Genomic DNA, 23,859 nt, shown 5'->3' with positions numbered 1-23,859 from the left:
TCTTAGGGTAAAACCCTCACTTGTACCTTTCAGGTGCAGCTAATTGCTTAACCCAGATACTGTAAGTCTGCACATTATGACCTAAATGATCCACCTTTACATAATTGTCACATATTCGTTCCTCAGGTGTCAAGCTGAGGCAGAATAGGAGGCGAAACCATCAGTCACTCCTGTCTGACGCTCCAACAGCCTGCTGCACTTTAGCTGCAGGTCACGTTGCAGAAAGCACGCAATGCATGCCTGTGCAAAATGTGTCCCAGTTTGCTTATTACGACACATAAAGAGCCCAAATTCAGCAGTGAAGATGTTTAACCAGAGGATTAGAAACATGCACATTGTACAGGTCAAAGGTCAAAGCTGTTTCATGTGCATTAAAAGGTTCCCTAATTTGCATGTAAGGTTTACCAAAAAGGCCATAAAAGTATAAAGAGGACAAACAAATGAAAGAAAACAGGTCCGGTGTATTTGTCCTGAGACAAATGGGGTTCTTGTGCATCGCCATTGTTAGTGTAAATATTGTATTGTCCAACCTGAGGGTTTGTTGCTGAGTCATCAAACACAACAGGTCAATGTGGATCTGTCACATGGTGCTGGATTACAGAAAACATTGTTGACCTTTTCCAGCTTCAGGGCTCGGCAGAATACACACACACACATTCCTCAGTGTCTAGTCTCTTTAATTTAGCCCATGGCAGTCTGAGTGTTCACACCTGTTTGTGTTTGTGTTTGTGTTTTAGGATTAAACAATTTGTGGTGTGTAACTGCAGAGTGACTCTACTGAGTGTGATCTTTGCAGCCCTCACTAACATGCTGTGTGTGGTCAAGATGATGATATGTCTGACTTCTGATTTTGACCACTGACCTGAAAACCTCAATGACATCATCATTATTGGTCTTTGACCGCCCCCTTGTGGTTGGTCCCAGAGCAGTCTCTCTCTCTCTGTGTAGATCAGTTCACCATGTGACCAGTGGGTGGCGCCACTTCATTGTCAAACCACGTCCTTGACCCACAGTGATCCTGACAGAGATCTGACGACAGTAAATTAATCAGGAGACTTAAAGTAACAGATCTCGTTCTCACATACTGAGAAGTCATATCTTTCACCTGTCACTATATTTCATATCCCATACTATCATAAATTCTCATATAATATTATGTTATATTACCCTGTTTTTCTAATTGTTTCATCATATTGTCTGTTATATTTATGTTACATCTCTATATTAATACAGACAAACATTAGGTGCTATCAGCCTGGTGTACACTGTCCATGTACAGTTCACTGAACAGGCCTACCGGGCTCAGGCTGAGGGGCCTTGCCATCACTTGTGAAATGTCACTCAAATTAAAACACATCAACCACAAACTGAAGACACTCAAAATGACCATAAATAGATGCAAAGGAGCAACAAAGAGAAACAAAACGACTACAAAGAGGCACGACACGAGTCAAATAAAGACACAAATTGACCTTTAAAGAGACACATCATGACAACAAAGACTAAACAAAGGAACTACAAAGGACACAGTTATACCCCTGAAGACCAAGACACACCAAACTGACTTACTAGCAGCGCTGAAACCCCCTGCTGTGTTGCCTGACATTGCCGTGTCTCCCAGAGAAGTTGCACTTGAACAGATCTCAAAGACTACAGCCGATGGTCAACCAGCATGTACGTTCTGTGCCTCCATGAAAGGAAATAACTCTTCACACCTGCAAAAAGGGGAAACAGGAAGACTGTCTTGACGCTAGTTAGCCATTTAGTATATTAACAACACAATCCAGTGTTGAAAGACCAAAGCACATTTACCATGCACCACAACATGACCAAAAAGAGACACAACTAATATACCCCCAAGAGACACAAAATGACTACAAAGTGATGCAAAGAAACTACAAAGACACAAAACGACCACAAAAAGAAACAAAAAAGACAAAAATGTTCCCCAAAAGAGACACAAAATGGCCTCAAAGAGACATGAAACAGTCACAAAGAAACACAAATCAGCCACCAGGACACCTGTGTAGGAGAGGTGGTGGGGCCTTTTGCATGTCTGTGCCCAGGGGCCCACTTTCTCACAGTCCGCCCATGACACCATTAACAGAGACTTACTGACTTTGTTGCCATTCACCACATCTCTCACTTTACCTTACTACCTTACAGCTTTTGTCTCCACCTGTTCTTGTATATATATATATATATTGTATATATATATTTTCTCTATCTATTGCCGTCTTTGTGCTGCTGTAACAACCAAATTTCCCCTCTTGGGATCAATAAAGGTTTAACTTGTCTTATATTTGGGGAAGATATTTGCTGGGATTTTCTGCTATTTTGCTGTTTCTTTTCTATTGTCTTAATTTTGTAAATAAAGTATCACATTAAGAACTTGTCATTTTTTTGAGGATTTTATTGCGTTCTTAAAGAAAGAGTTGCTACATGGGTGCAAGAAAACTTTCATATTAATACAAGTTCACAAGACTACACATGGTGTAAGAAATAAAAAATAAGTTAATTAGATTTAAAAGAAAAAAGGGAAAAAAAGGTATGACCATAAAGAAATGAGGGGCCCAGTCCATAATGAAAAAAAAAAATCAAACATATCAGAGGAAATTGTTGGCTGTGCTTAAAATTTAAACAGCAGGCACTCATCAGTCTAAATTAAAGTCCAAAAAAGGTCGCTAACTTTAATTTTGTATGAGTCTTTGACACAGGTGTGACAAAAAGTCATTTTTTGAAGTAGTCCTTCATAGTAAAGTAGTAGTTCAGAGAGAGGGCTAGCCCACCTTCTGACACAATGACCGGTGCCATATGGGTCATCAGTAATAAATGTAAGAACTGAGTGATAGACAGCATCCTCCTCTACATCTTTAAAAGTTTTCTGACTTGTGTGGTCACTTTCCCCCAGAACGTAAACATCTGACCATTAGATGACCTTTAATGGTGCCATATATTACATCAAAGGGTAGTTTGTGGTTGCACTGTGGTGTCTGAATGCTGTCTAGATAAGGTTAGAGCAGACACACACACACACACACATCCACCTCTGTTAACATCTGTAGAAAGTTTTGGGTGCAAGTTGAATAGCTTTCACTACCTCATATAAAAATAGAAACTGTTTCCATCTGAGAGAAATATGAGAGTGTGTTTGCTCGTAACCAACTGTGTCGTTTGTCTCATCAAATGTTTGTTTAGGCCGTCATGCAACAGCAGTGCTCCGACTAAATATAATCATGTGGTATTGATTATCTGGTGGTGACAGATGAATTGAGACTACAGGTGCATTTGGTCATCAGTTTATCACACTTATGTACACATGCAGCGAATTCATATGGAGTACAGCACCGTGTGGGAGAGAAGCAGGAAGAGGAGGTGAAAATATAAACTGCATTTTCCTCAAAGAGTTTAAATAAAAACAACAGATCGTGTCTTGTCCCCAAGTACAGAATGGATGATAAATATTACGGCCTCAGTGGCTTCTTTCAAAGAAATCAGTACTAACATCCAAACATCTTGGATCCACTCTTTTTAATCTGCACATGTTGCCTCTGGGAGATATCATCAGAGAGCATGAAATTGATTTCCAGTCCTATGCTGATGATACCTTGCTGTATATCTCATTCTCTTCTACAAGTCCAATTGAAAAACTGTCATGCTGCATTGACCAAATTAATACGTGGATGTCCCAAAGTGTTTTTTTGCAGCTCAACAGGGACAAAACTGAAGTTCTAATCATTGGTTCAAAAGAAAAGCAATTTCAATTTAGTACTCATTTACAAAAGCTGGCTGCGAACAAAAAGCGTGAAGTAAAGAGGCTTTGATTGTGACCTATGTTTTGAACCCCAAGTGAGAAACATTGTCTGTGTGCGAGACACCGAAAAACTTGTTCATGTTTTTATGTCCAGCAGGCTTGACTACTGGAACACCTTGTTCTCAGACCTCTCAAAGAAATCTTTAAACAAACTGCAGATGATCCAAAATGCAGCGGCACGTCTGCTCACCACATTACTCCGGTTTTACAGGGTCTTATTGGCTTCCTGTTCATTTTAAAATTCTGCTTTTAGTTTTTAAATCTCTTACTGGACTGGATCCTGACTATCTATCTGACATGTTGGGCAAATGCATTCCCTCTAGATCCCTAAGATCTTCCGCCACTGGTCTACTAAATGTCCCCCAGAGCAGAACTAAAAAGTATTTTGATGCTGCGTTCAGTGTCTCAGGCCCTCCTCTCTGGAACACCCTTCCAGAGGACGTCAGACAGACGTTCAGTAGATGGTAGCCAGAAAGAGACTCTTAATGACCACATTCACACCACAAAGAGACAAACAGACACTGAAAAGAGACACAAATAACCACACAAAAGCACAAAACAATGACAAATATGATGGAAAACAACCACAAAATCTGCATGTTCTTGCCCTTTGCACTTGAGGTGGTGGGACCTTTTGCATATCTATGCCCAGGGGCCAACTGTCTTACAATCCACACATGATTCACACCAACACCTACACACTGATGGTAGAGGCTGCCACAATGTGCCAATCTGCCCATCAGGATCTAATCTGGTCCCTGCCAAAGCCACAACTGCTTGTCAAGTGAGCAACTTTGGGTTATCAAGTCGGTGTCCTCCTTCCTTGGTGTTCCCGGCACACTGCCTAGATGCCATCTGCTCACCTAGGGGCCCAGTCAGAGTTCTTTCTCTTTATCCAGAGCCACTGGTTTCCTTTTCAGCAGCTCTGGGGAGCCAGCTAGTGGATCTTGCCTCAAACTCCATTTACCATACATGTTTGTGTCACTCTTTCACTTTTGATGACAGATTATTTCTAACTGCCTTGATAAAAAAAATCTACATATTGGAAACAGTGTTTTTGAGAGGTGAGTTACAAAAAGACAGTAGGGATAATCAATTGATGAGAATAATCCAATCTTACTATATAATGACGACAACTCTGTGTGTGTGTCTGTGTGTCTGTTCCACGTTTTTCTCCTCACTGACTTGGTCAATCCATGTGAAATTTGGCACAGTGGTAGAGGGTCATGGTAGGATGCGAATGAAGCAATATTACATCAATTGGCTAACTCTGAATGGGCATATCTCATGTCCCGTATGAACAAATTTGTCTCCAGAACAAATAACTTTCGGTTATATAGATTTTCTGACATTTTGAATGTTTTGAAAAACACTTAAAATCGATCTCTTCCTAGGAAGTTTGACCGATCTGCATGAAACTCAGTGAACATAATCTAGGGACCAATATCTAAAGTTCCCTCTTGGCAAAAGTTGGAAAACTTACTAAAACTGAGCTTCTATAAGGCAATGAATATTGCAGAGGACGTGGCTCATCACATAAAGGTGTATAACATCTCAAGGGTTTTACTGATCACCACACAACTTTGTAGGCATATGACCACACATAATCTGAGGGGACCCCTCCATTATTGACCCCATTAAACACAGTGGGGGCGCTAAAGAGCTAATTTCTTATCTAGGCCTAACCACCATATCAATTTTTACTAAACTTGGTAGATATGTAGAACAGGACGCCTCAAGGTGACTGGAGAAATTTAACTGTAATTGGCAACTGGGTGGCGCTATAACAACAGAAAAATGGCTAAAAATGTCTAAAATGCGACCGATCGCTGTGGCTCCCCCTGTGGCTGAATTTTTATTTTTATTATTTTTATTTTTGGTATGACTAAGTCATGGTATGGTATGCTGTACTCAGTGGGTATGGATTAGTAATAGTTAATTGGAAAAAAAATAGACAAAAGGAGCACGGTGCTTTTGTGCAACTTTTGTGGTCAGTGTAGCAGATTCAGTGGCTTACAATGGATGAGCTCTACTGCAACCATGATACGGTGGATGTGCCACGCAGCGTCTGTGTCCCACATTGTTCCAGGGATGATGTTTCTCTGTAGGCTGACATGGAAGTTAGCATCGCACTCGTTCCCTCGTCAAAAAGCCTCTGGGATTTTTCCACTGGATCATTGTTGAAAATAAATTGTGTGGCAAACAAACATTTATGATACTTACAGGTTGTGTTTTTCAAGATAATCTTCGAGAATTTACACCATTTTAACAGTTACTGAAGCCCATATGTAATTGCTAACACTAAAAAGCTAACGTTAAGCTATAAACAAACCACACTACAGTTTTTTTTTTAAAGATTTTTTTTGGGGCATTTTTAAGCCTTTAATCGATAGGACAGCAAGCATGAAAGGGGGAGAGAGAGAGAGAGGGAGTGACATGCAGCAAAGGGCCACAGGCTGGAGTCGAACTCAGGCCGCTGCGGCAATAGCCTTGCACATGGGGCACCTGCTCTACCACTAAGTCACCGACGCCCCTAAACTACACTACAGTTGCATGACCTAATGTCACCACCCTAACAAGACTGCAAAGCCGTGTTCGGTTTGGGACAGCCTGGCATGATGACATTCTGCGGTCTCATTTTGGCCACTTGTTTGCAACTGCCTTTTTAAGACACATAGAAGCTTCAAAGGTCACAGCTGGGGTATTTACTGATGTATTTAATGTAGTGAAACAAAATGTGACAGTCTCTTAAGCTGGTGGGAACCACAGAGCTTATTTATAGAAAATGGTGTATCATGATCATCTAATCATGTGGCCTATATAACGGATCAGTGTGCCTGTGTGTCAGTGTGACTGTTGATCTAAAAGACGGCCCGAAGACTGAAATGTTACCATCAAAATAAAAGAAATGCATACGGAGCCAGAGCGTGTGCGTACAAGAGTTACAAGAATAATATGTGATTTAACCTCATCCTGTTGCATATACATGAGACGAAGATTTTATAAAGAAAGATAGACTGCAGGTCCTACTTCTGTCCTTCTACACTGTTAGACAGAAAGGGGGGGTGACAGGGAAGTGACTAGGGACCTTGTGGCTCATCGCTTCCTGTGGATCCAAATTACCAGTGGAGGGAGATATAAGTTAATACATTTATCCCAGAATCCTGCGTTTCATTAAGTCCTTGTGGCTCAAGTGTGCTCAATTCATGGATCCAAAATGCTTCCCTTCTTAAAAGTTAGTCGACTCCTTCTTGGATTGGGTTGTACTTTTTTGTACTAACAAATTTAAGGGTCCCATTTCTAATGGCAGCCTTATGCTTAGCAGTTCTTGGTTTGAGATGATGTTTTGTTTGGCCCACACACATTAAACCACAAGGACATTTCACAATGTAAATGACGTGTAGAAAGACAATTAATTCATTCTTTGATGCCATATTTCTTTCCTGAATGGGGATGATTGAATGTTTTGGTGTCATATATATTTGAACAGTGTGCACATTTTCCACATTTATAATTTATTATAAAATTGGATTTATATATTAAAAAAAATGTGCTTGGAAGACACTTTTGAAGGATGTGGAAGAAAAAATATTGAAAAAGAAAAGTGATTATTAGTCATGTGACCCATGTATATTTAGGACACCTGTGAGTGCTCATGTGATTCTGTTGAGCAAACCTGAAGAAGCCACGGTGACGGGTGAAACATGTTGTTCGCTCTCAGTAAAATTACAGTAATTCAGTTCAGTGTGTGGTGGTTTCTGTTTCTTATTTTATCTGTGATGTTCCTGCGGCAGACCAGCACCTTATCCTTGAGACTGGCTGTGCAGAGGGAGCTCTCTTTACTTACATCTATCCACAGACCTTATGTCAGACATCTCACCAAAAATCCATTCAAAATAACCCACTGACTTCGAGACAGGGGAACCTTGGATTTAAGGACTCATTCCTGGGGCACTCTAGCAAGTCCCTGAAATTCAGTTATGACTTTTGGTGTGCCAAATCAATATCTTCAGTGTCTCCATCTGTCCACCCCTGTTGTAACTTCACCATCAGAATAAAAACATGCTTGTCTAACCCACTTAGCAAAATATCTAATCTGCTGTAGAAACCACGCAGAGATACAGAAAGCAGGGAGACCACACTTCAATCTGCAACTGCCTCTGTCAATGATCAAGATGGATTTTCACTAAAAAATATGTGTTTGCATCTAACGGAGAAAGTTCATCTGAGTGAGCACAGGCTACAGAGCATGCGTGTGGGAGTGTGTGTCCATACGAGCAGCTCCGCATTCCAGGGGGATAACCTTATCTCTCTCCTGCTGAGTTTATGGACCTCCGAACTGTAGGGCAACACTCACACACACACATACACACTCCAGTTCACATGCATAAACAAACAAGCAGAGGTGTGGTGGTAAAAGAGGGTGAAGCAACTCAGACACATTGGAAATAATCTGACACAGACAATAATCACACACTCATCCGTTGTCTTTCAGATTCAACTACATCAGTGTATTGTTACATCCCTCCATTGACTAACATGTTGGGAGATCTGCCATATCCTTTGTATCATCACATGGACAAAGAAAACTGATTTATCTGTCGTTGTGCTTCAGGGTCAGTCTGCATAAACATCAAATGTAAATGCACTCAAGTGACCACTACCTGTTGTCTGAATGGACTGAATGGTGACAATGCACAAGATTGTTCTAAGGCCATCAGCAAGGGTTTTTAAAATGTAAAACAGGGCTTTCAGGTGCACTTGTGTACTTGCCACTGGAGCAAAAAACATTTGTACAATCACAATAGGTGTTTGGGAGCTCACTTGTTTTCAAACACATGAAAGGATGCTGGAGGACAATGTGGCCACCACCCCTCCACCACCTTTAATCACAGCTTCATCATCAATGCCACTAAAGAGGGAGACTATCTTTGCAGATGTGTGACATTATACGTCTTCAAGTTATCTACACTCACGTGCTCATCCTCTCAGAGAAATAAAAACAAGAAATGAATCTTGGATAAGAATAGTTTGCACAAAGAAACGACAGATAAATTATGATGTTGGATTCTTGTCAGCTGGAAGAAAAAGACAGAAAATGAGGATGATGAAGAGAAAAAGAGACGGTTTCAATCCAAAAAAATAATCTTCTCTGAAATTCTTTTTTTACATTGATTAAATCTGACTTTTGTCGGCTTCAGGGGCGGTTCAGGGGTCACTGGAGATTCAGGCTCACACTTACCAGTAAAATAAAACAAACTCAGCTCACATTTCTGGCCGTATGTCAGGCTATTCTCATTAACTGTTCATACTTACACCTACGAAAACTGATGCACTATTATTGGTATATAATCTGCCATTGTGAGCCAGGAGACTGTGATCATGTAGTCTCCATAAACAGATACCTGCACATGCAGAATCTGTGTGCAACGGGTACAACAAACCCTGAACGTTTACCTGGAAGGCTGCGTTTTGGTGTTGCCTAAACCTAGGCATGCGTGTCTGTTGCCTAAACCTGACCAAGGGCTTTCAAACCTAGCCATGTGCTTTCATTGCCTAAACCTAACCATGCATGTCTGCCGCCTAAACCTAACCATGTATGTCTGCTGCCTATAACCTAACCATGCGTGTCTGTTGCCTAAACCTGACCATGGGCTTCCAAATGGGACAAGGTCGGAATGAATATGTGTTGGTTATTTCCTAAGACATTTTTCAGGTTACGTGACGTTCAATACATTCTCACCCCAACCTCGTCACATATTGAAGTGCTTGGTCATGGACTTTTCACGTCCACATACGACCTGCAAGGTACCCTGGGTGCATTGGTTGTTGTCGGTCTGGGACACTGTGTCAAGTTCTGCCTGTTACATGCATTGTCTGCTTTCAAAATACACTTCGGTTTTTACAGGAAATTTAACGTCTACATACTATGTCTTTCAAAATAAACACATTACGGCACATTCGGCAACAACAGGAAGTGGTTAGGTTTAGGAAAATAAAACAGGGTTTAGCTTTAGAGTCTTATGGGACATGAACACCGCTCTCCTGGATGAAAGTCGAGCAACAAAAACAAATGGTCAGGTTTAGGCAACAAAACCACGGTTAGGTTTAGGCAACAAATGGAAGTGGTTAGGTTTAGGGAAAAGAGCAGGGTTTGGCTTTAGAATCTTTTAGAAAGTTGGTGTTTGTTGGCCGATGATAAATGATGCCTTTTTTGTTTGTTTCTGATGCCACAAGTCACTGCCCAAGTGTTGGATTCAACGAAGTGAGACCGTGTCACATACCTAACATAATGTAACATGACATGGCCAAATCTTTTTCTAAACCTAACATAGTATGCACATTTATTTAGAAAACGCTTGAAGGACTGGGTAACCTGTTCTGGATGACCCCAAATTAACATAATACATTTTTTTGTTAAAACTCATCACAAGCTGAGGGTATCATAACTTCCTGACCAACCTTGTGTTTGTCTTTTTAAAAGTGTTTCCATTTACTTCATTTGATAAACTAAACTCAACAAGATTACGGTAAACCAGAGGTAGGCTTATATATGTCCATTTAATCAATAAACTGTTGCCAACATTTGTGTACAAAAAGCTTTAATCATATTATTAGACAGTTTCCTTCTATTTTCATTCACTATTAATTTCAGAGAGCCACATTTCTCTTGGTGGGGGATTAGCAGGCTTCCACCTTGTTGGAATATCTTCTGGCATTAGTTTGTAAAACCTCCCTAAGATAAGACTGAATGAAGATTTGTCTTCCACAGTATTTTATTCTAGTTTTAAGAGGTTCATCCCTGAGGCGGGAGAGGAGAGAACATCTGTTCTGCAAAACTTCTCATGTCTTCACGTCCTCTCAGTGTCATGAGGTCACCTCGACCCTGTTGTAACAATTGTAATTGTCAGCCATACAGACCAACTGCTCTCCTCAGAAGAGCAAATTCAACAGTGTGTGATCAGCTGTTTTCAACATACACTGTGTGAGTGTGTGGGTCAGGTCAGGTGGATGTTTCATTTCGTCATGATGTTTCTGTTTATGTGAGTGAGATAAACACACAGATCATCATATTAACACAATAAGTACCACTTTTGTACATGTTAGAGATCTTTCTTTTTTTTTTTATTAAGCTCTTAAACACATTTTTACTCTCATCCTCAGCAGCAGACTCACGCCTCAGATTACTTTCACGTGTGTCTCTGCTATTTGCTTTTTGTTTTTACTGCTGCCCTGCCCTCCTGACCTCGAGTCTACGTGGCGTCGGCGTCAACAAGCGCTCTAACGACGTGTGAACTTTTGGGCATGCAGTGACAATGGCGCCTTTTAGACAGGTGCATATACACCCCCATCACCAACCACCCACCCACCCACCGCTCACCCTGCCACCGAGGAGCTTTCAGGCTCTTTGCAATGCTAAAGAGGACCTCTGAAGGCTGTGACATTCCTGTCTAATGGCTGGCACCTGATATTCAGACTCACAGGGTGTGTGCAACAACAATAAACCCTAAAATTAAGGAGAAGGACTCATATCTTAACAACGTGACAAATATGATACACAAGAAAATAAAAAGAATTACCAGGTTTCCATGAGGAGAATCTTCTTTTTTTAAGCACAGTTCAAGCACATATGCAAAACAAACTAAAAGTGAATCATAAAACAAGCAAATAAGCGCGACATTTACGGTAAAATAGGATATGTGTAGTGTAATATATAAATAAAATACGGAAATGACGCTGCCTTAAACGATAAAATAATTGGGGATGAGAACCAATATTTAAAAGATGTGATGAAGAGCAGCAGCATCACTCTTTCTCACTGTTTCCCTTTTATTACTTTATAATGAATTCTGGTAATTCTTGCACATGTCAGTTATACAGATAAGAAGGGCACAAGTTTGGAGCATGGAGCTGCTTTCAATTACGCACACACTTTACGCACAATTACGCACTGTGAACCCCGTTTCCTCTCGGGGTTATATCCCATGGGTCGCTGCATGTCACGCCACCCGAAGGCACAGCATATAACAAGGCCCTGTCTGGGTTTTAATCACGTCATCATATTGTTCCTGTCAGCTCGGTTAATTTTTTACTTCGGATCGCGCTGTGAGCAAGTCGGAGAACAGCGCCTCTTTTATCTGGACGGACTTATTCCCCGCAGAGAGGCAAAGAGAGAGGGGGGATGCGGCCAGGATCAGCTGAGGAGTGCCTTATGTTGACGGAGCAAAGAGAACAGAGCGTTTGTCTCTTGTGCACCCTCTCAAAAGAAATCTCTCCACCTCACCGGGCTGCGTAAAAGCCTCGTCACAAAGGCACACAAAAAGCGCCATAAAAAGGCAACACGCTGGCAAATGGATCGTGTCTGACAGTGAATGGGTCTGAGTGTTCTCAAACTATTTTAAAATGTCACCATTATACTAGATGTGTGTATGTGGAAATATACAGTACAATATAGCCTGCCGCCTCATACAGACAGACAGACCATTAATGAGCCGACAGAGGACGCTCCAGCTTCAGTTTGCCATCACACACTTTGTAAAGGAATGGACACAGTGAAAAAATGTTTTAAGGTACAAGAAAGCCCCTTTTCCCTAAAATCCTCATTGAATCATACATGATCTGTTGATTTATTGTTTTCCCCGCATTTAAAAGCATTCTTGTGCACATGTAACATCGTTCAAGTACATAGAAAAGAAAATGTTGGCCTAACTTTACTTTAAATTAATTTCTATTCACATTAAATGACAAAATGTATGAGGAGTGGGACATAAGAGCCGTGAAATGCACAGTTGGAGTTGCGCTTTGCAACAGATTTGGGCACATTAGGCACCTGTGTTGAGTGGAGCTGGTGGCGCACGGGGTGTGTCTTTGGGCGGAGATCTGCCCACCCACCCCGCTGCTTCTCCCCTCTGGTTACTATATGAGGAGGCAACTTTGCGATCCCTGAACAAGATACAGATAACCCTGGTTGTGGTCCTGTTGATCCCTCCGCTCGACTGAAGTCTGCGGCTGTCTGAGGGAGAGATCATTGGATCTGAGCGCACTCCGCCGTGGGAATTATTATTATTTTGAATTATCGGTGCAGCCAGACCTCAAGATGCCTCGGTCATTCCTTGTCAAGAAGTATTTTTCCAACAAGAAGCCGTGCTACAGGGAGAGCCAACTTGAGAGCCAAACTGGTAAGTGTTTTTGTCTCACTGATTGACTGAATCTGATGCATCTGTGGTCAAATTTGACATGCTGAGTGAATCACAGTAAGTAAGGAAAGCACAGAACAGACCCATGTGGCACATAAAACAGGTTTGTTTGTGGGTGCAAAACAAGTGTTTGTGGTGACCTGGAAAATGTGCTAAAGCTAGATGGATGACGATTATATTGAAAGCAGGCTGCAACAAGACACCCAAGAATGAAAACAAGTTTAGTGCTTGATTAGATTATCTGTCCATTACAACCCACCTGACTTCCTTTTCTCTGCGTTGCCAGCTTTTGTCCCAGAAAGCTTTCCCCGGGCTGAACTCCCAACGCAGAACAACAGCTCTGCCCTGACCTGCTACCCCACCAACCCATTCTTCAGCAGCATGGACACCCTGCCTGCCCCTCTCTCCCCGATCACCCCTGTGTCCCTCTCCCCTTCACCGCTTGGCCCTCTGGACCTCAGCAGCTCTCCCTCCAGCAGCAGCAGCGAGGAAGAGGATGACGGTGGGCGTACTTCAGATCCCCCCAGCCCGGATATCATCCAGCACATCTACCACTGCCTGCACTGCAGCAACAGTTACACCAGCCTGTCAGCACTGTCCCACCATCAGATGTCTCATTGTGCGCCACAGCAGCAGATGCCTTCTCTGCACACTGAGGTCTCTGCACGCCCAGCCTTCCACTGCAAACACTGCCCAAAAGAGTACACCAGCCTGGGGGCCCTGAAAATGCACATTCGCTCACACACTCTGCCCTGTGTGTGCCCCACCTGTGGCAAGGCCTTCTCCAGACCATGGCTGCTCAGAGGACACATCCGCACACACACAGGTATGCACCAAAAGCACCTCTTCACCTGTGAAAAGCCACATTGATTTCCAATCTCCGTTGACTTGTAAATGTAACAGCTGGTTGCACCACATGCTCATTGATATTCATTGATGTCTTGTGACGTGAGCAAATGTTATTGCTTAGCATGGCACAATCTAATCTCAGACTCAGAATAGCCACGCATGAAAAAAAGGGTAAATCTGCATTCAGTAAGTTAGGGCAGTGTTCCTGCTCTTTTGTTAGTTATCTGTCGATCATTTGAAAAACAATAGCCAGAGGACAGACCTTTGGCCTGGTGTAGGAGTGTATTCCTGATGCTAATAGTTTTTGTCTTTTAAAACCAGGTGAGCGCCCCTTCGCTTGTCAACACTGCAACCGGGCTTTTGCTGATCGATCCAACCTGCGTGCCCACCTGCAGACCCACTCTGAAGTGAAGAAGTACCAGTGCGGCTCCTGCTCGCGGACCTTCAGTCGCATGTCCCTGCTGCACAAACACACCGCCTCTGGATGCTGCCCTGCCTCATAGACTCACATTCCCTGAACTGTTCTCACGAGCCATTAGAAGCTGGTTGGGTTTCCCACCGATTGGAGCCAGGACAGTGGACTCTAAAATGCCTTCTTAAGTGCTCTCTGTCAGTTGAGGTCATGTCGGTATCCGCAGCACATCTCTGCTGCGTCCTGTCAGCCGTGTGTATGAGAGTGTGATTTGAGGGCAGCTGGACATGCAGTTAATTCCCAGGAAACTCCATCGGTGCCGGCCGGTCCGGGACTCTGGCCATGTTGCAGCTGCTTGGGGTGTGTGTATGTGGGGATGTCATTCCTCACCATACTATACATACATGGCATGTGTGTGTATGAGCAAGTGTGTGTATGTGTTGAGACAGCTGTCTGTGTATGGCGTACTGTGGAGGCAGGGTGCTGAGAGACGTGTTAGCTGTGACCTCGACGACAGGTGACCCCCCGCTCGCCCCTCCTCACGCCACAAACTCCACCACACACTCATTGTGTGTCATGGGACATGAAAGGACCACTTAGACTTGACCAATCTTGTCATTTAGCAGTCTAAAGTGACATTTATTTAGCTTTTTGGGAAAGTTTTGACCTACAGTTTTTATGTCCTATTTTGTTGAACATGCCTTTCACATGGGAATACTGTGCCTTTTGCTGCCACATGTAAATAAAAGCTTTGTTTTTTAAACGATAAATGCTGTGGACCTGTTTGTGTGAACATTAATTAGTATTTCAACAGTCGCTGTATTAACTCACAGCTCCAAATGAGTTCATCAGGACAGACATGACAGTTTCTGAATGGGAAGATAGAGCTGTGTGTGTGCCAGGAGGTGCAGGGACGGGTTTGTGTGATGTTGAGTGATAGGGGGAACACCTGCACACACCTGCCAGGCTGTCAGCACTCACGGAGAACACATGCTAAAGAGGTGAGGGGGGATGCACACAGGTGGGAGAAGGAGAGGTGAGCAACAACAAAAAAAAAATGGCATGAAGACGTGGAAGATGCTGAGCAAGAAAAGAGATCCTCCCAAGGGCCAGAGCGGAGCGAATTCTGCAGAATAAAAGTCAGTGTGAAATTAGCTGAGTGTGGGAATCCCACTGACCCACTTCCTGCCGTAGGAGCGGCCACAGATGGAAGCTGAAATCTTAGGCCCAAGACCAACAAATACACAACCCAGAGAGTCAGGCTCCGGACAGCTCAGGACTGACACACATCCACTCCAGTCTGTGTAGCCATCTGCCATCTGTAATGGCTACACTCCAGTTACCTTGTAGGAACTTTGGGAGGAAGTTTGCGCTCATGAGCCCAGCTGAGGGTGAACATCCAGGGTGCACATATGGCAGCAATGTGTCTACAATTCCCCCCTGCCCTCCTGACCCATACACACACTGACGCCAGCATGTCTTGGTGAGGTAACAACGCGTTTCCTTCCAATAGCTCTCAGTGTTGAGAGGTGGATGCACGTGTGTGTTTGTGTGAAGGGGGGGGTTGAAGAGGCTCTCAAAAAGCTTGGGATCAGATTGCATGACTTAGCTTGCCCAATGTAAACAGCACCCGAAAGCCACACACACACACACACACACACATGCAGACATATTGAATAAAAAGCTTTACTTTGATCAAGGGGGATTTTTCGTTCGTCTGCCTATGGGCTGTTTTGAAGCGAGAGGTTAGAGTCATTTAGCTGCTGCACACCTACGCAGGTAATGAGTCAGAGAGGCAGCGAAGCAGGCCACAGGGGAGTGACCTCCGCCTGAACTGCCGACAGTGACAGATTTGGTGGGCACAGAGAAGGGGGCAGCAGGGACGGTTGAGTTACAGTTTTTCTTTTACAATTGCTAACAAGCATTTATTTTTTCTTAAGAGTCTTTTCTAAACTTTTAACAGAGCAACACACAGTGAGCCAAACAGTTAATTTCATGCGCAATACCACATTTTGTTTGTTACAGTTTGTCACACTGGGCTGAAACTGGGCTCCACCTGATCTTCATCATACTCCGCAGAGCAGAAGTCATCTCTTGCAAAGGTGCACTTTTATTGATTTCGTACATTTTCACACTTTTTTTTTTTTTTTACAAAACAGTTACAGTTTTTCTCATTTGCTTGAACCCATTGGTCCATTCAGACGTTTCCTTTTCAGAACAATTTCACACACAGACCTGAACTGAAAAATGACGCTGGCCAAAATGATGGTAAAAACATGCAACAAATGCATCCACCGTAGAGCAAAACAAATATATAATGAAAATCCAAGGCAAAAAGAAACAAAATACAACAAGAAAACTTGAAACTACAAAACAATAATCAAAACAAATCAAAATAACAAACAAATCAAAATCAATCAAAATAAAACCACTAATGGCATTAATTACAGCAATGACAACAAATATCCTTACTGTATTGAAACTGTTAGAAAAACCCCCATAAATAAATAAATAAATAAATAAATAGATAAATAAATAAATAAATAAATAAATAAATAAATAATAATAATTATAATAATAATAATAATAAAATTTGGCGACTTTAGACCCGCCGAGACAAAATCAAAGAAGACTTGCAAATCCACTTGGACTTTAACATTAATGACTTGTGACTCCACTTGAACCTGAGCCTTTTGACTTAAATTTACTTAATACGTCCTCCCACGCCCAAAGATTAAAAAGTATGATATTTAAAAAGTGTGCCAAGAATCAAATAATTTGTCCCCATTTTCTAAAACAACTAACGGTAACGCTGTTCAATCCCAGCAAGTCGACACATCATTCTCCAGATTCATTTTTGTTTGAACCAATCCGACATCACACAGTTGCAGGAGAGGACCATGAAGAACTAAGGTTACATTAGTGAACGCCGGCTGGAAAAAATGAAAGATGATGTCATTTAAACAAATAACAAATTGCAGTATGCAAAATCACTCAAAAATTGAGACTGGAAATGGAGATGGAGATGGAACAACTGACTTTGTACAACATTCTGAGCTGCACAAAGAACAGTAAGTTGAGGCTAGTAGCTCAGTCCATAGGGACTTGGGTTGGGAACCGGAGGGTCGCCTATTCAAGTCTGCCTGTTCAAGTCAACATGGAGCGTGGACTGGTAGCTGGAGGTGCCAGTTCACCTCCTGGCCACTGCCAAGGTGCCCTTGAGCAAAGCACCAAACCCCCCAATCGCTCAGAGCGCCTGTCATGGGCCCCACTCTGACATCTCTCCACTTAGTGCATGTATAGGTCCTGTTTGTGCATGTGTGTGTTCGGACCTGTGTGTAATTGACAACAGAGTGAAACAATTGAATTTCCCCTCAGGGATTAATAAAATATATAAAATTAAAATTAATATAACATAGTTAGTGAGCAAATGCTAAGCTAACATTAGCGTAACAGCTAAGTAACTTTTTAACAAACTTTAAAAAGCACCAAGTGCAATTTGACTTGTTTGAGACTTGAAACTCAAAGTTTAAGGCTTGTGACTTGGAAAACAAAGACTTTGTCCTGCCTCTGGCTAATGGTATATTCCACAACCATTGGATGTTCTAATTGTGTTGAGAGTTTTGAAAATGTGACTATACATTGTGACTATACAAAAGGGTGTTAGCGATTGTAAAATAAAAACTGGAACAGATGGAGACGACACACAATGTGTCAAAAGCTGCTGTCGAGTTAGATGATATTCAGTTTTCACCTTAGGATATTTAAACTCTACCTCCGAAAATCTACACAAAACACACCACTAAACAGCCTGTCGTTTCTGATGTGTTTCGGCCGTTTTGAAATCCAACTCTGACACCTTGCTGGGGGGACATTTTTCTGGTTTGCAGTGTGTAGGAGGCAGTCTATCACCCCGTAGCTTTGAGGCAATGAGATCACTGGACCTGTCAGTGTGTGTTTGTGTGTGTGCGTGATATCATATATTGGTCTCCTCAAAGTGTTTTAATGTTCGCAGCGTCACGCATGCGGCCCCTGACTAATGTGACATTCCTGAGCCATTAGTGACAGACACACAATACCGCCATCGAACAGAAAAAGAGGGCTGCTCTGTCTGCTGTCCTTGCACTCTGCTCTTGAAAGTAATAATTTGATTTTCCTGTAACAGGAAATAATGTTATGCTGACCTAATTACGCAGAAAAGGGGATTGCCATTCATTTTAATTTCTCACATGTGTTATTCTCATGGAAAGAATGTCTAAGCATTTTTGCTTCGCTCTAATAAATGAAAACAATAAAAATGTAATTGCTCCTTTTTGCACATACTCCCAGTGAATTGCAAGTCTGGATGTTGCTTCATGAATTGGCTTTGTGTACACAAAAGCTGATGTTTGACAGTTTGCAGCCGCATGAGTTTTATTTGGTTATAGAGTGCCGTCATCTTGGAAACAGAAAATACACGCCTCTCTCTAAACAGTCATCCTGTGAAGAGCCGTAAGAGGGGCTTCACATGTGTGTAACAGAACCAATGTCTCTTCACTCCTAAACTAAACAATGGGAAGCAGCGCTCTTTCCGCCGTGTAGGACTAACATTTTTGAAAGCTGAAACTGCATTTACCCCCTCTACCGCTCTGCTCTGAGTGTATGTATGTGTTTGTGGTAATGTTTGGGACACAGGAAGTGGCCTGTCAGTCTTGTTTAAACACAGCCCTTCCAAAAAGTGCTGATATAAAGCATCTGGGCGCGGCTACAGCTGTTTGTGTGTATACTGATGTATGAGAGTGTTTGTGGATCTCTTCCAGGGATTCACGGTGCTCCACATCGCAGAGGAGAGAGGGTACAGTATATTGCTGAAATCAGAGCTGGCGGGGATTGCAGAGCTGAATCACTGGAGGACCAAATTTGTGCCAAGAAGGTTAAGTCACTGGGTTAAAGTTTCAAACCCTTGTACAAGCTGCAACGCTCTTACACAATGTCACTGCCCAAAGTTTTAGCACCAACCTCGTCTGCTGGGTCTGGACTCTCTCATCTACCTTTATCCTTTAAAAGATATTTTAAAAATGTATGAAATAACAAGAAGCATTCAGGATGGGGAAACAAATAGCATGAGGCTTGAAGGAGAGGGTGAACTGGGGATAAGAGGATGATAATGGGATAAGGAAAGACGAAGCAATGAGGGAGAAGAGATTGGACATTAAGGGGGGGGGGTTGTCTGGTGAAGAATGAATGTTTCTGTTCGTGGGCCGTTTATCAAATCAGTAGGGAGGAGAATTTGCTGAGGAATGCCACATGTTGCAATGTAGACTTGATCAATGACATGTGCTGTGAGGGCTGAGAGATACGCTCACTGTGGATGCTTTTCTTGTGAGGGTTTCGTACATTTCTGGATGATTTCGGGACTTCATAAAGTCTTAACATGGATGCTTCTGCACACAAAGAGCTCAAATCTCTGGACAAATAAAACAGTTTTAACCAAGGACAGGATGTGGTCTCTAGGAGGGGGTACACGCCATTTCCTGCCCACCTCCGCACTCCTGCTGTCCCTCTTCAATGGTGTGTGTGTGTGTGTGTTATGTGGCTGGTGCTGTGTTTCCTCCTAAACACAGGCCCTCTCTGTCCCACAGGGTCAGAGGGTAGAGGATGAGCCATAAAGGGACAGGAGAGTAAACACATGAGACGTGTTGTGTGCAACAGGTTTCCAAGCTTGTGCCATCCAGAGCTGCGTACACACACAGTTCCATTACACCCAAATAGTCAATGGAACAGATCATCCGAAAATTGAAAACACATATTTTTCCTCTTACCTGTGGTGCTATTTATCAGTGTAGATTGTTTTGGTGTGAGTTGCCAAGTGTTAAAGATATCAGCTGTAGAGATGTCTGCCTTCCCTCCAATATAATGGAACTAGATGGCACTCGGCTTGTGGTGCTCAATTTGAAAACACTCAACAGCAACGTCTCTTTTCAGAAATCTCAACTCGGTTACTCAAGATAATCCACATACGCTGTTGTGAGCTGTTTTAACACGTTCTCGCCTCATCTTTGTCAGTGGACTTTTATGTATAAACATGACACATACACGTATCCTCCTGCGTCTGCAGCTGATGTTCTGTGACAGCGTGTCAATTTAAGCTTGTTGCATGCTCGGCTCATTAGATCCATGTAGTCTTTTTTAATATACACGCACAACACATACAAGTAGGTAAAACAGCTTGTTCATTCATTCATTCATTCATCTTCTAACCGCTTCATCCTCTTGAGGGTCGCGGGGGGGCTGGAGCCTATCCCAGCTGACATCAGGCAAGAGGCAGGGTACACCCTGGACAGGTCGCCAGACTATCGCAGGGCTGACACATAGAGACAAACAACCATTCACGCTCACATTCACACCTATGGACAATTTAGAGTTACCAATTAACCTAGTCCCCAATCTGCATGTCTTTGGACTGTGGGTGGAAGCCGGAGTGCCCGGAGAGAACCCACGCTGACACGGGGAGAACATGCAAACTCTGAACTCTGCACAGAAGGGCTCCCACACCCGGGATCGAACCAGCAACCCTCTTGCTGTGAAGCGAGAGTGCTAACCACCACACCACCGTGCCGCCTAAAACAGCTTGTTTTTTATGTTAATTTTCTTGTGCATGTGCTGAGGTTTAAACAACAACCCCAGCATGGTTTGGCTTGACACTCACAGGGGAAGTGATCAGCGGGCTCCTGGGTGAAAGTCCTGTGTTTGTGGGACCCATCCATCTCCTCTCCCACCCACCATATAGGGACTTTCCAGCTCCCTATATGATATTGTTACCGGTGTTGTTTCAAACTGATGCTGCCCGCTAACGTATTATACTGCCACGAAAGGTGTGTCAGTGTTTGATGCGTAAATCACTGACAACGCAGTGGTATTTGACAAGTTTGGCAATGAGAACGGGCTGGAAGTTTCATGCAGGAATTATTTTCTTTCTATCAAACTACACCCGCCAACCATAATATCATGCAGAGGGAAGCGTGCATCTACTGCTAGCTCACCTAGCACCACTAAGCTAGCTAATGTTGCATATCAGCAGAGGATGACCGCACTAATGTTTACATCTCGCACTGTCACAAGCACGAGCCTCTCGTCCATGAGTAGATGCACACTTCCTTCTGCACAGTGATAGAGTTGGCAGGTGTAGCTCAGTAGAAAGAAAATAGTTCCTACATGAAACTGCTCACAACAAGGTCTGTGGATTATCTTGAGTAACCGGGTCACGATTTTTGGAAAGTGACATTGCTGTTGAGTTTTTGAAATGTGTTTTTAGACACTTTGAGCACCACAATCGGAGTGCCATCAAGTGCTTTCATATTCAAGTGAAGGCAGACATCTCTACAGCTGGTATCTCCAACACTTGGCAACTCACACCAAAACAATCTAGACTGATAAATAGCACTACAAGTAAGAGGAAAAATATGTGTTCTTCACTTCACCATACATGAGGATGACAAATAGAAGGACTCCATGTCTCAGTGACCTCGGGGTTGAATATCACACATCTCTGAGTCTGATCCTGCAGGCTGCTGCCATCTGGCACAGTTACACTTTATCTGATTAATGTCGTGTAATGTGACTGAAAAAAGGAGACAGCATGGTTTACTGTGCAGCGGAACACATCACACAATACTAGTTTCTTATGTTGTTTCAGCAGTGGGAGGTTAGAAGTTGTTCTACTTTCCAGAGACCTTGTTTCAGCAGCATGACCTCACAGCCTCGCTACGCCCACATTTGTTGCGCAGAGCGAAGTGATTGTGGTTGCATCAGTGGTAATATGACCGTGGCTTAACACACTTCATTTCACTGATTAGCACACCTTCGCCCAGAGAGACAGAGAAGGGGGGACTTACTGAGGGTTGAGGAATCAGTGAAATCAGTGAGTGATATCCTGCACATTCAGAAATTTCAGTGGCATGGATGGATTACCGAATGAGCCTCTTGGGCACAGACCCACGGACCCAAGAAGTGTCAGGGGCCCCCTTGGCCTTCACCTGCAAAATGTCTTAGAAAATAACCAACACACTCTCACTCCCACCTCATCACATATTGACGTTTGGTCATTGACTTTCCACGTACATATACAACGTGCAAGGTACCCTGGGTGTGTTGATTGTTGACGTTCTGGAACAGCATGTCAAGTTCTGCCTGTTCCATGCATTGTCTTCTTTCAAAATACACTTCAGTTTTCACAGGAAATTTTCCGTTAACCTACAGTCCCTTTCAAAATAAGAGAGCTGGTACACACCACAAATTTAAGTTTTTTTCCTTCAACAACAAACGCACATGGTTGGGTTTAGGTGACAAAAGCACATGGTTAGGTGTAGGAAAAAGAGCAGGGTTTGGTTTTAGAATATTACGGGACACGAGCACCACTCTTTCGGGTAAAAGTCAGTGTTTGTTGGACCGATCCACCACCCCTCCTGCCCTCCCTGCTTGGACTTTTGCAGCCTTAACATCTGTCTTTGTCCCACCGTTACACTATAACAGCAACTGGCTGCGTACCATTCCAACATTAAAGGACACCTTTTTTCTTTTGTTTCTGATGCCTCAAGTCACTGCCTAAGCACTGGATTTAGAGAACTTCGGAGTGAGACTGCACTCAATTACCACACACTGACCGGGAAGAGAATCGAAATTATTACAAACAGACACAAAACAACAACAAAAAAAGGAGGCACAACCCACTGCAAAGTCTGCTTTCTTGCTCCTGTGTAGGAGAGGTGGTGGGGCCTTTTGTATGTCTGCGCCAAGGGGCCCATTGTCTCATAATCCACCCATGATCAGTGGCATCTACTGCAATGAATTTCAACTGTGAGCCAACTGGGCTTAAATGCGGTGCAAGAAAAGAAGTGTCAGAGCCAAATGTGCACAAACCACACACACAGTGAGCTAGGCAGTGGCCAGCAAGTCAAGACATGAGAGAGTAAGAGAGTACTGGCAGAGAGTATGTGCAGAGTACATACTGGGAAGGGGGTCTGAATAGATATAAAAGAATGAGTGACACGGTGAATTATAATTATATTGGGGGGGAGTCGGTATCAGAATAGGAAGACTGCTGTTTTGCTTGGACCTCTGGATGAGTCTGTGTTGCACTTGGCAGCTGAGAGCAGAAAATCACTTGTTTTTCTTCTTTTCTTTCATTCATCCCTCTCTTCTCTCTCTTGCCTCATGATGTGTCATTCCCCCCCCCCCCCCCCACCTCTTATTTACCACAGGTATTCAGGTATTTGCCCCCAGGGTGCTGCTGGTGGTGCTGAGAGGTGCAAGGTGCACTTTTGTCCTCCTGTCAGGGCCTGTGTGGGCCCAGGGGGGCGCCAGCTAAAGGACCGGGACAGTTCTATTGTCCTAACGCATTCCAGTCAATGAAGGATATGGTAGGGAGCGAGGGAGGGGTGTTGAGTATAGGGGGGCCAAGACGGGTGGAGATTTGATTTGGGGATCTAGAGTTTGTGTGTGTGACTGCAGAGTGCACAGATTGCCTCCCCTCTTCTCCTCCTCCCGTCTTGGCCCGTCCTGTCCTGTCCCTTGAGGAGCTGCAGGGCAGGCGAGTGCACCTGCCTGAA

At 43.2% G+C, this 23,859-nt stretch overlaps 1 protein-coding gene across 1 annotated transcript; it reads left to right on the top strand.

Annotated features, from left to right (window-relative positions):
- Positions 1 to 12,718: 12,718 nt before the first annotated feature.
- snai1b (snail family zinc finger 1b) lies at positions 12,719 to 15,021 on the top strand. Its single transcript, XM_049580819.1, has 3 exons — positions 12,719 to 12,993; positions 13,298 to 13,837; positions 14,182 to 15,021. The coding sequence occupies exons 1-3, from the start codon at positions 12,912 to 12,914 to the stop codon at positions 14,361 to 14,363; spliced, it is 804 nt and encodes a 267-aa protein (XP_049436776.1). The 5' UTR covers positions 12,719 to 12,911; the 3' UTR covers positions 14,364 to 15,021.
- The last annotated feature ends 8,838 nt before the right edge of the window (positions 15,022 to 23,859 follow it).

Source organism: Epinephelus fuscoguttatus, linkage group LG7 (genome assembly GCF_011397635.1).
Source record: "Epinephelus fuscoguttatus linkage group LG7, E.fuscoguttatus.final_Chr_v1".
NCBI lineage: Eukaryota > Metazoa > Chordata > Actinopteri > Perciformes > Serranidae > Epinephelus > Epinephelus fuscoguttatus.
This window is presented reverse-complemented; position numbering and strand designations above follow the sequence as displayed.

Bases quoted from the DNA above. Each gene is read 5' to 3' on its own strand.
- snai1b (XM_049580819.1), top strand. From the start codon at position 12,912: ATGCCTCGGTCATTCCTTGTCAAGAAGTATTTTTCCAACAAGAAGCCG. The intron at 12,994-13,297 runs GTAAGTGTTTTT...CTGCGTTGCCAG, and splicing joins CCAACTTGAGAGCCAAACTG to CTTTTGTCCCAGAAAGCTTT. The intron at 13,838-14,181 runs GTATGCACCAAA...TTTTAAAACCAG, and splicing joins ACACATCCGCACACACACAG to GTGAGCGCCCCTTCGCTTGT.